The 12966-nt window shown below is 40.5% G+C and overlaps 1 protein-coding gene across 2 annotated transcripts in view; it reads left to right on the forward strand.

The window, feature by feature from the left end:
* Nucleotides 1–11838, forward strand: part of ARSK (arylsulfatase family member K) — a 37854-nt gene extending 26016 nt beyond the window's left edge. Inside the window, exons 6-8 of one of the 2 annotated variants that reach the window (XM_061622459.1) lie at nucleotides 657–878; nucleotides 3998–4222; nucleotides 7087–11838. In XM_061622459.1, coding sequence (XP_061478443.1) covers nucleotides 657–878; nucleotides 3998–4222; nucleotides 7087–7367 — 728 coding nt within the window. In that variant the 3' untranslated portion in view covers nucleotides 7368–11838. Of the gene's footprint in view, nucleotides 1–656; nucleotides 879–3997; nucleotides 4223–6185; nucleotides 6272–7086 lie in introns of those variants that run through there. The other variant, XM_061622464.1, reaches the window with a different exon arrangement.
* The last annotated feature ends 1128 nt before the right edge of the window (nucleotides 11839–12966 follow it).

The raw sequence follows: 12966 nt of genomic DNA on the forward strand, positions 1-12966 counted from the left end.
ACATGTCACTGAAGTCAATGGAACTGCAATGAACCCACACATTGACAGTACAGTCCTAAGCATGTCTACTCAGATGTTAACACCATTGTGTTCAATGGGACGTACTGCCAGACAAATGGGTATAAGATTGCAGCCTAAAGTTTGCATCTGAGCTTGTATACCTTCTTGAATTGGATTCAACCCCATCACTGAATATTTCAGTACTTTTTTTTTAGCTTTTTTGCGAGCTTCAGACTATTCAAGCATCCTTCAAGTTCTATATAGCAGACATAAAACTGAGCTTCTAAAAGTGGATTGCTGTGGGTGTTTAGTCACTGATAACAAAATACAGTGTTTCAGAAGAACTCTGGAGGTATGGAAACCACAACTGTGCTTGGAGATATTTAGCTGTGGAAGAAACACATTCAGAGTTCTCAAGAGAAAGTAACCTGCCCTTCATGATCTCCCATCACCAAATTCTCTTCATCCTCCCAGGGATATTGTAAAACAGCAGTGCCCTCTGCATAAATGAGGACATAGCTGATTTGATCTAGTGCTGCCTATGTAATGGGGGAAGAGCTACCTCCTTGTGACTTTAAAAACTGTTTTTATATATGTAAATGCTTAATGAATATTGTAATGTTTGTGCCTTAACACTCCTTTGTCTTTTGTCGCAGGTGAGGTAATTTCTGCTCTAAATGAAACAGGACTACTTAGAAGTACTCTTGTGATATTCACTGCTGATCATGGGGAACTTGCTATGGAACACAGACAATTTTATAAAATGAGCATGTATGAAGCAAGTTCCCATATTCCTCTCCTTATAATGGGGCCCAACATTAAGTCGCAATTCATATCCAATGTGGTATCTCTTGTGGATATTTACCCTACCGTGCTTGGTGAGCAACATTTCTGTTGGAATAACGAACTCGCTTCACATGACCTGCAGGATTAAAAATAAATTAAAACCATCTTTTTTAGAACTGATTATCACAGCTGATAATTTAAAACATTGGTGGCTAACCTGTGGCTGTCTAGATGTTGCTGGACTACAATCGTCCTCTGACCATTGGCCATGTTGAGCTGACTTGTGGTGATGGGAGTTGAAATCCAACAGCATCTGGAGGACCACAGGTTAGTCACACTGATTTTAAAGCATGATTGATCAGTGGCTGCAGCGTAACTAATGACAAATAACTTCCCCAACATGTCTATGGCATGTTGTGATTTACTGCTCATTTTGCAAAGAGGGGACATTTATAGGACCTGAAACTTATCAACTGAGCCAAAACTTGGAGTACCTCAAGCAGTTTCACCTCCTATGATTTAATATTAGTGTATATGGAGGTGTCCATGAGCATACTGAATAGCTCTCTATTTCATGTTCACGTAGCCAGAAAAATACATTCACTGCTCTGTACAGATACAAAATCCACACCTGTTCTGGAAATAGTGTGTCCAAAGGACATAGAACAGGGTATGTGTTAAGACATATGTGTGTGAAAGTTTCAACAGACCTTTGTTCATTTCCAGAATGAACCATTACAGAATGTTTTAATCATGGATTTTTAAAAGAGCTGAATAAAATAACTAGGCTCTCAAAATCCCTCAAAATTTATAACTTTGAAATCACTTGGAATACGGAAAATATTGAATTCTGCCCTTTTTCATTTTCTGTGACAATATTATCCCTTTTGGGGGAAGGACAAAAAATATTTCCTGGAGGAAAAAACCCTTTTAATTATGACAATATTCAGCTTTTTCCAGTCACACCTGCTGCCATGGTTTGTTCTGTTTGTTGTTACTTTAGCATAATGCCCCTCCCCTACCCACTTCTGATTACTTACTTCTTCTTGTATTAATCACATAGGCAATCGCAGCCAATTAGAGGTCTAGTAGTGACCAGGATGATGTCAAGACACTAAGTAACCTGTTAGATTTGGCTATGTGACATCCCTAAGGACAAAGAAAGCCAAGTGAGACTGAGATCATTGCTTCCTGGATCACTGACATGGGGATCCTATTTGTCTAGGATCATGTAGTACAAGTATGGGAACCTTTTGATGCTCCAGATGTTGCTGAACTACAGCTCTCATCATACCTGGCCATTGGCCATGCTTGCGAGGCCTGATGGGAGTTGTGGTTCAGCAACATCTGGAGGACCAAAAGTTCCCCACACCTGATGTAGTGAATAGGATGATGTCATATTATAGAAACAAAGCTAATTTGTTCACCCTGTGATTCCATGGCATTGTCTGAAGCCACATGATGCAACTACCTTTCTGAAGCTAATCAGGTCCTAGTCTTGTTAATGCTTGGATAGTAGCCCCATGTATGCCACCTTAGGTTTTATGGAAGTATGGCAGCATAAAATTAATGTGAGGATGATGTTTTCTGGATTGGTCATGTGGGTGTCCTAACCAATTGGTAACCACATTGTAAGCATGATAACATGATATTGCTGCAAAGTTAATTCTATGTATTTGACATTACAGTATTACTGAGAGCAAATCGAATCAATTAAGGGCAAAGCCTTCTGAATAGGTGAATCCTTTTGAAGCTGCTATTGCTAGTACCGCTGCTGCTGCTGCTGCTGCTGCTGCTGCTGCTACTACTACTACTACTACTACTACTACTACTACTACTACTAATAATAATAATAATAATAATAATAGGAAGAGGAGGAGAAGAATAAGAATAGACTTGTTAGTCACTTGTTACCTGAAGGTCTTCAAGCTGCTTACTCCCAAAGGCAATCATTGAAACCTGCCAAAAAGGTGGTGGTGATGGTTTTCTGTGCTGGTGAAAAATAGTAATTTCAACTCAACTCCTATATTTAGAGTCTTAAGTTTAGCACTGCTAATCAACTGAGTCATACAACATTATCTTTTAATCAAATCTCAGCCCCTCCCTTCTTGTTGGTGACTTTCTTGTTCCCAGTGTATTAGCAAAATTTCTCTCTTCCTGAAGTTTGTATTTTTAAATCACTGTCCTTCCTGTTCTCTCATTCTCCATATGTTCTCTCCTGGTTCCTCCTTTCTGTATTCAGAATGTTAAAAAATAAAAACATAAATCAAGGGCTTAATTTGTTTAGGTGAGTAACAAAACAAATGATTAATGTTGTTTTCTCAGCCATTCTGACTGATGAAAAAGCAAATTCTGATCGTGTCTGTAATAACCAGGAATATGTTCTCAATCCCTGTCTCTTGCCATGTGATTTTACAATTTGTTGCTTTAAGTTCCACATTTATCTGAACAATTTGCCTTAACAATATAGGGTTGTATCCAACGCTAGCAAACAGACTTCTGCTCATGAAGCAGGACTTTGCCTTCCTCTCTTTCCCACTGTAGCCCACCACACACTCCAAACATCTGCTCCAGAGGGTTCCCCAAATGTCTGGAGCAGATTTCGAGAGTACCCCCCCAGGGGGGAGGAAGGTAGGGGAAGTCTTGTTGTGGGAGCAGAAGTCTGTTCCACTCATACAATGGCAGCATTGGATGCAACCCATGTTGTAGGTTTTATGGCAGATTTTAGGTGTTTGAGGGGGCTGCAAGGGGGAGGGAACAAAGGTAAGTCCCATCTGTGCAAGCAGAATTCCATTGCACAAGTAGGACAATACAAATGGATATCACCTTAGTTCAGAGATACATTATGCTTAATTTCAGTGTGACTTAAGGCATCTCTCTTTTTTGTACCCTATATGAGTTTATTTGCTACTCTGACTTACTCCAGTCAGTAAAGCTATGACTTAGTAGAACTGAAATTTCATGAAGAGAATTCGCCTTGGTGGCTAGTCTTAATTTTGTGATAAGAAAATGTAGTAGGAATCTTGGGGTTAAAATAAGTACAAAGATAAGAGGGTCAGGAAGGGGGAAAGGACATGACAATCAAGTTACGATGGTTGACATAGTATAATTTATTTTATTATTGGTTCTATATTTTTCTGTTTTTTCTTTAATTCTGTTTAATTCTTTTTTAAAAATTATCAATTGACTTAAGTCACATATTTTATTTCAGATATTGCTGGAGTATCCATACCAAAAAATCTCAGTGGGTATTCACTGATGCCTTTGTTATTTAAAAAAGCAGAAGATAAAATCCCATCTAGAAAGCAGCATCCTACTTGGATTCTGAGTGAATTCCACGGCTGCAATGTCAATTCTTCAACCTACATGCTGCGAACTGACAAATGGAAATACATCACTTACTCAGATGGCCACTCAGTATCTCCTCAGCTGTTTGGTATGTTTTACTATTTGATTAAAAGTTCAATCTGATCCTCTGTCTGACCTGCATGAGCATGATAGGGTGGGACATTTCCAATTTTGCATTAGTGCAGCTACATAGCTCCTGTTTTGAAGCAACAGAAGATACTTATCAATCATTGCTGCTGCATCATGTCTTGTATAGTTCACCAGAAGAGCAGAGAAGGAATGGAGTAGAATAGTAGTGATAGTAATTACTGTCCTGTCCTTACAAGGAGCAGCATCCTCCCTTACAACAATGCAGGCTTGTACAAACAAAACATGACTGCTTGGGGAAAGGATGTAGCTCAGTGGTAGAGCATCTGCCTTGTGTGCAGAAGGTCCGAGATTCAACCCCCAGCATCTCCAGGTAGGACTGGGAGAGACTCTTGGCTGAAACCCTGGAGAGTCACTGCCAGTCAGTGAAGACAATAGAGAGCTAGGTGGACCCAATTATCTGATTCGGTATAAGGCAGCTTCCTATATTCCTGTATAAACTCACAATACTGTAGGCAGTGTACTACATTGTGAGGAACCATGGAAATATAACCAAAGGATACTAGAATCAGTGGCCAAAAGGGGAAACAGGTAGTACAGTTGCCTTTTTAATGTCTCAAGTGTATAGCCATGCCTCCAAAACCATAAACGTGGGTTTGAATCTGACCACTGATCTATATGGTTCTATCCTCTCAAATTGAACAATGTGGTCAGATGACCAGGAATCCATGCATGGCCCAAAGAGGTGAAGGCCCCCAAAGGTGGCATGTTGTAGTCTTTGCCTCGGTGCAGAAAAAAGCAACCAAAACGATGAAGGGGCCGGAGCAACACCCTTATGAGGAAAGGTTACAACATTTGAGCTTTTTCATTTTCATTTTTTTAAAAAAAAAAAAAAAGGAAGGAGGGAACATGACAGGTGTATAAAACTGTGCCTGCTATTGAGAAGGGTGCAGCGAAGGTTTTTTCCATCTCTCATAAAACTAGAACTTGGGGTTATCCAATAAAGCTGAATGCTGAGAGATTTCAGGCAGAAAAAGGAAGTTCTTCACACAGCATATAGTTAAACTATGGGATTTGCTACCACAAGCTATAGCGATGGCCACCAACTTGGATGGTTTTTAAAAGGGATTCATGTAGGATAAAGCTATCAATGGCTATGTATTACCTCCAGTATCAGATGCAGTATTGCTCTGCATACCAGCTGCATGGGATTATGAGTGTGAGAAGGCTGTTGTGCTCATGTCCTGCTTATGAGCTTCCCATTGACTTCTGATTTCCACTGTGAGGACAAAATGCTGAACTAGATGGGCCTTTGATCTATCTAGCAGGGCTCTCCTCTTAAGACTACTACAAGAGAAATTGTTAGCATAAATGTTCTGACTGAGTCTGTGGTTGTTGAATAGCTTTAATAAGAAGGAGACACAAGTTCTTATCCTATTGCCTGTTGAGTTCATCAGTTTATCTTATCACTTACACACTTTTACATTGAAAAATAAATATTAAAAAATCCAGACAGGGACATTAACGTAATTGTATTATATAGAATGTAAATATAGAATTACATATAATTTTAGTTTAGAGTTGTATAGAACAAATCAACTGTGATGAGAGTGCAGCTAGGAAAACAAGATGATACCATCTGCCAAGATCAGAATTTGTACTCGTATCTCCTAATTCTTAATGAAGCACTTTCACTCAGCTATCTACCACATTAGAGGAGGAGGTTGCCTTTAATCTTTTTTTTTATATCTTCAATGACTGTGCCTTTTTTATTTGTACACCCACACACAGTTCTCTTAAGAACCATTTATTTTCATAATGTAGATGACTGCATATATGAGGTTCGGGATGCATTGAAAATATTAACTGTAGGCTGGTGTTAAGAGTTGAGAGGCGCATCTGCCAGGAGCAAGATATAGATGTTTCCTTTTGTGTTGCTGAACTTTAAATCCCTGTCCCAGCAGCAAGGACTATTACTCTTCTCTATTACCCTCACTGATCAGGATTATTTGGAGATGGAAGTACAAAAATGGGTTAGATGTTGCCAGCCACACAGCCATGATGCTAAGGTAACTAAATTGATAATTACACACACATACATGCACGCGCATGCACGCGCACACACACACACACACAGAGTGGCGGGGGGGCAGGGAAACTATCCCATTGTACCACTGATTGCACAGTTGCTGTGGGTTCCTTGAAGGAAAGTTATAGTTAACCCAGTGTGATACAGAGCTGCTGGCTGACCAAAGGATAGTGTTTAGCTGGTGCTTAGTTGGACTATAGGATCAGACTACCAAATGGGTTAGGAACAAAGAATGCTGCCTTATACTGAATCAGGCCATTGGTCCATCTAGCTCACAATTGCCTGCATCAGGGGTAGGGAACCTCAGGCTCAAAGGCCAGGTGCAGCCCTCCAGGCTACACCCCTCCACAGGCCACATCCTCTTGAGCCCTGCTCAGTGCAGCCCTGAAGTGTTTTTGCTTGGATGCAATGTGTCCTTGAACAGTGGGATAGAGAGAGAGAAATTGTAAACGTCTGACTTTTGCATGGCTGGAATATAGCCCATTCTACAAAGGCAAGAGTCACCTGTGTCACAACACTTGCTCTGCCCTCTTTTGCCTCTTGCACGGCCTACCTTTTGACTATGGCTTTGTCCACTACTGGCAGGTGGCCCTTGGGCTGAAAAAGAAGACTCCCTTCCCCTGCTTTACACTGACTGGCAGGGGGCTCTCCCAGTTCTACCTGGAGATACTGGGGCCTTCTCCATGCAAAGAGATGCTCCACCACTGAGCTACAGCTTTTCTCTAGTAAAGCTTCATTATGTTTTATTTTTGCTAATCTGTCTTTCTTTGTTGCAGATCTCTCTGCTGATCCAGATGAGCTAACAAACATAGCAACAAAGTTTCCAGAGATCACACAATCTTTGAACAAAAAACTCTACTCCATAATTGATTATCCCAAAGTCTCTGCCACTGTTGAACAATACAACAAGCGGCAGTTTATCAACTGGAAACAAAGTTTAGGGCAAAACTATTCAGATACCTTAGCTAACCTTAGGTGGCACCAGAGCTGGAAAAAGGACCCAGAGGAGTATGAGCATGCAATTGATAGATGGATTAAAGGGAACACAAATGTATGATATGTCTGTAGAATGTGAGAATGGAAAATCTGTTTCTGAACATAACGGGGCAGTGCAGGTGTAATATGTATACCTCTTACGGCAACAGATACTGGAAATGGGACACTGGATCAGAAGCTATCATCCAGCCCCTCCCGTTTCCTAACACAAATCCACCTTGCTAAGCTGTAATTACTGTTAAATATGCCAAATCCAGTTCTCTGCTAACCAGGATTTGCTACCAGCTTCAAAACCTGATTTCAAATCTGGATAAGAAAACCTGCTAAGAGACCCATTATTAGCATGGGTGCTGAACTAATGGCTTTATCAGGACATTTATAATGGCTTTATTGGGACATCATGTTAAATTTCGGTTGTTGCATAATTTAACATTGCTGCAGGGCAATACATTGAGCCTTGGCCTTGCCAACTTCTCTTCTGGCCCAGCTACAAAGGGGAGAGCTGAAGCTTTCCCTTCTAGTTCAGATCCCAACAAACTGTTTAGTTTCAACTATGGTTCCCAGAAACAAGCTATCTAAGCTTTGCTTTATGAAGCTGGTGTCATACTGGGCCCTGACCTAAAGTCAGAAAACTCATCCACCAGCAAAGCACCAGAGCTAAGAGACCCTGGGGAGGAGGTGGAGCCTCCCAACTCCAATAAGAAAGACCTTAGAGCCTTTGGCACTCCAGATGTTGCTAAGCTATAATTCCCATCATCCCTGGCCATTAGCCATGCTTGCTGGGGCTGATGGGAGTTCAGCAACATCTAGAGGGCCAAAGGTTCCCCACTCCTGCCTTACAGAGAACAATCTATGTCTTTCAGTCCCCTGCTCTAGAGGAACAGCTTATCTATCCTGCCCTGCCTTTTGACTGACTCTACTTAAAGACCGTGCCTCTAGGACTACTCTTGCTTCTGGACTGGTTTATTGTGCTTTGACCTTGGCTATCCATAGACTCTGATTTTCAGATTGCCCTTGTTCCTGACTGGTGCCATTGTGTTGCTGACTTCGGTCTGCTGTGTCACTGCTTGTGGAGCGCTTACTTCAACCTCTGTCTAAGAACAGACCTAGGTGCAGCAGAACAATTGGCTTGTTTTCCTAAACCATAGTTGAGATTAAGTTTTGGATTTGGACATAATAATAAATGGTGCCCCAACTTCTTAGGGATGCAGTGGAGCCTGGAAAGGAACAGGGAGTGCATGAGGCTGAGGCTTCTGCACGTCACACTAAACTATACATTAGCATTATGTGCAAGCCAGGCAAATGTTAGCTGTAGTTAAGGCTAGCAGGGGAATTCATACTGGGAAGAGAGCTTCTGGTTCATGGCCTGCTCCCAGTCCAAGTTAAGAAGTAACTGCTTATTACACTTGCACCAGCACAAAAATAAATTCATATAGTGTAATGGCTAGGAGACTTAGCTGTTAATTAGGATGTCTCTGGTTTCATTCTTGTCTCTACATTGAACTCTCTAAGTGCCGTAGGTAAGTCACTGTTTTGGCCTTTGTCTCCCACATCTGCAATACGGCGGAATAATGCTGCTGACTTGCGCCAGCCAACATGGCTAATGGTCAGGGATGATGGGAGTTGGAGCCCAACAATATCTGCATGGCACCACATTGGCTATCCCTGCCCTAGTTACAGTATTACGTTTGTGGACACGAGTTTCTAATTTGATTTTCCTTGGTCAGAACACGACATTCCAAAGTGCAGCATTAATGGTTTAGGCTGAACAAGGGCATGCATAAGGCTACCTCAAGATGACCCATTTATAAAGCATTCATCCTGATTTGCTTGCACAACACTTATGCAGAAGTTAGATTATATCTGGTCTTTATTGAGCATTCATTCTGATTTGTTTGTGGAGAAATTATACAACAATGAGAGGGCCTTCTCAGTGGTGGCCCCCAAATTATGGAATGACTTTTTTTGATGAGGTGCGCCTGGCGCCATCACTGTTATCTTTTTGGCGCCAGGTCAAGACTTTCCCCTTCTCCCAGGCATTTTAGCATGTGTTTTAAATTGTGTTTTAAATTGTTTTAAAATGTGTTTTAAATTGTATATTTGTTTTAATGTTTTGGGTTGCTGTAAACCGCCCAGAGAGCTTCAGCTATGGGGCGGTATACAAGTGCAATCAATCAATCAATCAATCAATCAATCAATCAATCAATCAATGAGCATTCATACTGATGTGGGGTGTTTACATGTCTTTCCATTGGTCAGTTGTTCATCTCACACTTTTGACTGCATTTTCTGTCACTTTCCAAACCACAAGAAGTTTGGTTTTTTAAAAAAGGTGGATTTGTTGCACTAAGGCAAGGGTTCCCAAACTGTGGTCTGTGGACTACCAATGGTCCATGAGCTTCATTCAGGTGGTCCATGGCATGTCCTCATTAAATATTCATTTTTATTTTTGTTTTTATTGCTTCTTTTATTTCTTATATTGTATTTTATTGCATTACAATTTGAATTCTATGGAATGCAAACTAACACAATAAAATATAATGGAAAATAAAAATACAATTTAAAAAATCACACAGCATCCACCACAGTGCATTACAATTACAATTGGCAGAAAAATCATTAAGCAGTCCACCAAGACCATCAGTAATTTTTAAGTAGTCTCTCGGGAAAAGGTTTGTGAACCACCATGCTAGGGCAACAGGGCTCTTTAATCCACTTTAAATGTGAAAACCTAAACTGAGGTTGTTATACTTTGGACACATAATGAGAAGACATGATGCACTAGAAAAGACAATGATGATGGGGAAAACAGCAGGGAGTAGAAAAAGAGGAAGACCAAACAAGAGATGGATTGATTCCATAAAGGAAACCACAGACCTGAACTTACAAGATCTGAACAGGGTGGTTCATGACAGATGCTCTTGGAGGTCACTGATTCATAGGGTCGCCATAAGTCGTAATCGACTTGAAGGCACATAACAACAACAAAGTTCCAGTATGCACTTGAATCCTTTCCACAAAATAGTGACAGTCTGGAGATGCCCTCAGGCTAACTTTACATACTGAGCACAAGAAAAAACAGGTATGTGGTTTTAGTGTCCTTTCATACAGATAGCCTTTCTGGCCAAAGATGGTGGATGTAGCCCTGAATTATTTTGGTTTAATTGGTTTGTGTAGCAGTTTACATGTGTTTTGTTTTTTATGCTCATCCCTCCCAAATGAAACAAATGTGGTGGTGGTGGTTAATGCTAGTTCCATCTATAGTTCTCTCTTATTATTATGGCTTAACACTTTTCAAAACTGGGCAATTTTCTTTTGTTGTGTTGTATAAACCTTATTGCAAGTACTGTTTAGTCTTCATGCAGCATACTCCTAACACTTGTCTGTGTATACCACCAATATGACTTGCATTTGCAGGTTAAGCATCAGCAGCAAAACCACAGTGTATTTCATTTAGTCTGATATCCAAGAGAGATTTGCATGTAGATTCTTTCCAGTCAGAGATGTTAATCTCCCTAGCAACTGTAGTCCTTTTCATTTTATAAAAGAATTAGGCAAAGCTCTTCCACTTTACTTCAGGCAAGGGCAAAGGAGTCACTCAGAATTATTTGAACTTGCTGTTTAGTATAACAGAAAAAACTAGTTGCCATCCCTTCCCTCACTTCCCCCCCCAAAGCCACACAAACCAAGAAAGGTGGGACTTGTATAAACCAAGATGGTAATCTTACTTCCCTCTAATGCTGAATGCAGGTGGTGCCATTGCCTATCATCTTACAAGCAAAAAGGGGGCACCCAAAAATGGTAGTGAATTTTTGCATACTTGGGGGACTCCCTGTGTATACAGACGTATATTAGTGTAAATTAAAAAAATAAAAGTATGCTCAATAGCTTCCAGAACTTACAAAATGTTAGGCTATCCCTTGATGTTGATCTGGAAGCTGCAGCCAGAGCAAAATGCAGCTGCCAGGCTCCTGACTGGAGCGGTCTAACGTCAGCATATAATGCCATGGCTGAAAGAACTGCACTGGCTGCCAGTATACTACCAGGCCATCTTTAAGGTCTTACTGATGGTGTGTAACAACATGGAACCAGTCTTTTTTAGGGACTGCTTTATGAAGTCAATCCACTCCAAAAAACCCTCCCTTCACAGCATTATATGGGTAGATTTCAGGAGGAAGAAAAGGAAAAAGAACACCTTTTCCTTTTCCCACTGTGCAGAAATGGGGCTGGCAGCTACCCTGAATCTGAGCCCGTTAGTGCAGTGTAGGCTTTGGGGTGTTGTCTCTTGTCCCTTTCCCCATCCTGTAGTGGTCCCCTGCAAATTCAAGACGTCATTAGCTGCTGCTCCAGGTGACTTGGAGATCTGAACAACAGCACTTCTTTAAGGGGTTGGGGGGGATTGCATCATTTTCTTTTGTGTCCCCACTTGTTTGTCTTGTGTTATGCAAGCTAGAAAGCATCATTTAGATAGTGTATGCCTAACTATTCTTGCTTGAAGCAATGCTGCCTCTGAAAGAAGTAACAGTAATAAAGGCTGGGATTTGTTTCAGCATTAATAAACAGCTTGGGCTGTGTCCAGACCAGCACTTGTTAACGTTTTGATTTCACTCCCTTCCCATTCTATTACAATTTGTTGGCATGTTTTCTCTGTGTACATACTTGTGCATTCTGGAATTATTGGATTCTTTTTGTTTATACATTTTTAATTTCTTTAATTGCATCCATGTTCATCCTAATGTCATTTGATACAGTGTGCTGAAAAACATGAAGGATAGGCTGGGTCATCACTTCTTTTGAGGCCAACTGTACAAAAGCTTGAACCTTTTAATGAGAAACATGGTTTTTATGTGAAAAAGAGATGGAGTAATCAGAACATAGATGGTAGTGCCAGCTCCTTGCATAATTTTCTAGAGCAAACTGGTCTAAAGCAAATTAAACATTAACTTCCATGTGTGAAAGTAATTATTCTCCTTTGCAAACTACTGCAATTGTAGAATACCACAATCAGAGCTGCTTATATACAAGAAATTTATTTAAACCTGTGACAAGGCCACATATTTTAGCATACCTGCCACTAATGCCCACTTAGAAGGAAGCTACATTTTTATAAAGCATTCTTAAAAGCCTTTCAGATTTGCAAGGTATTATTTTGTACCTGCTGATTTTTCTCACCTTCTGCCCACATGTCTCTGACTCAGCTTTCATTACTGTTTCTATACTAAGCAGACCAACTGTATTGAATAAGAGACAATTGCTATCATAGGCTTCGTATACAAAAAGTCTGGATTTACATATTAAGTTCATATGTAATGATTGAGTAGAGTATGACCAAATTAAGAAAGGCATTAATATATATAGTCTGTTTGCATAGCAAAAGCAACCCTCCTTATTTTTGCTCCTTTCTCTTGAAAAGGGACAAAATTTGTGACAATGGAATCTCGAACATCTGAAAAGTGCTATGATGGGTGAAACCAACAGATAACGCAGAACCTCTTGGCAAATCTAAATGATTGTGCTGGAACCACATGTGTACAGCTCCTGCCATATGTTATGGGATACGCTGAACTGAACAAAACCCCAGAAGGTTGAAAATATCTTGGCTGTTTTATTACGCCCAGGCTAAGCACATTTACTTGGAAATCAGTCCCTATATTCCAATC

This window comes from Rhineura floridana, chromosome 1, assembly GCF_030035675.1.
Source record: "Rhineura floridana isolate rRhiFlo1 chromosome 1, rRhiFlo1.hap2, whole genome shotgun sequence".
NCBI lineage: Eukaryota > Metazoa > Chordata > Lepidosauria > Squamata > Rhineuridae > Rhineura > Rhineura floridana.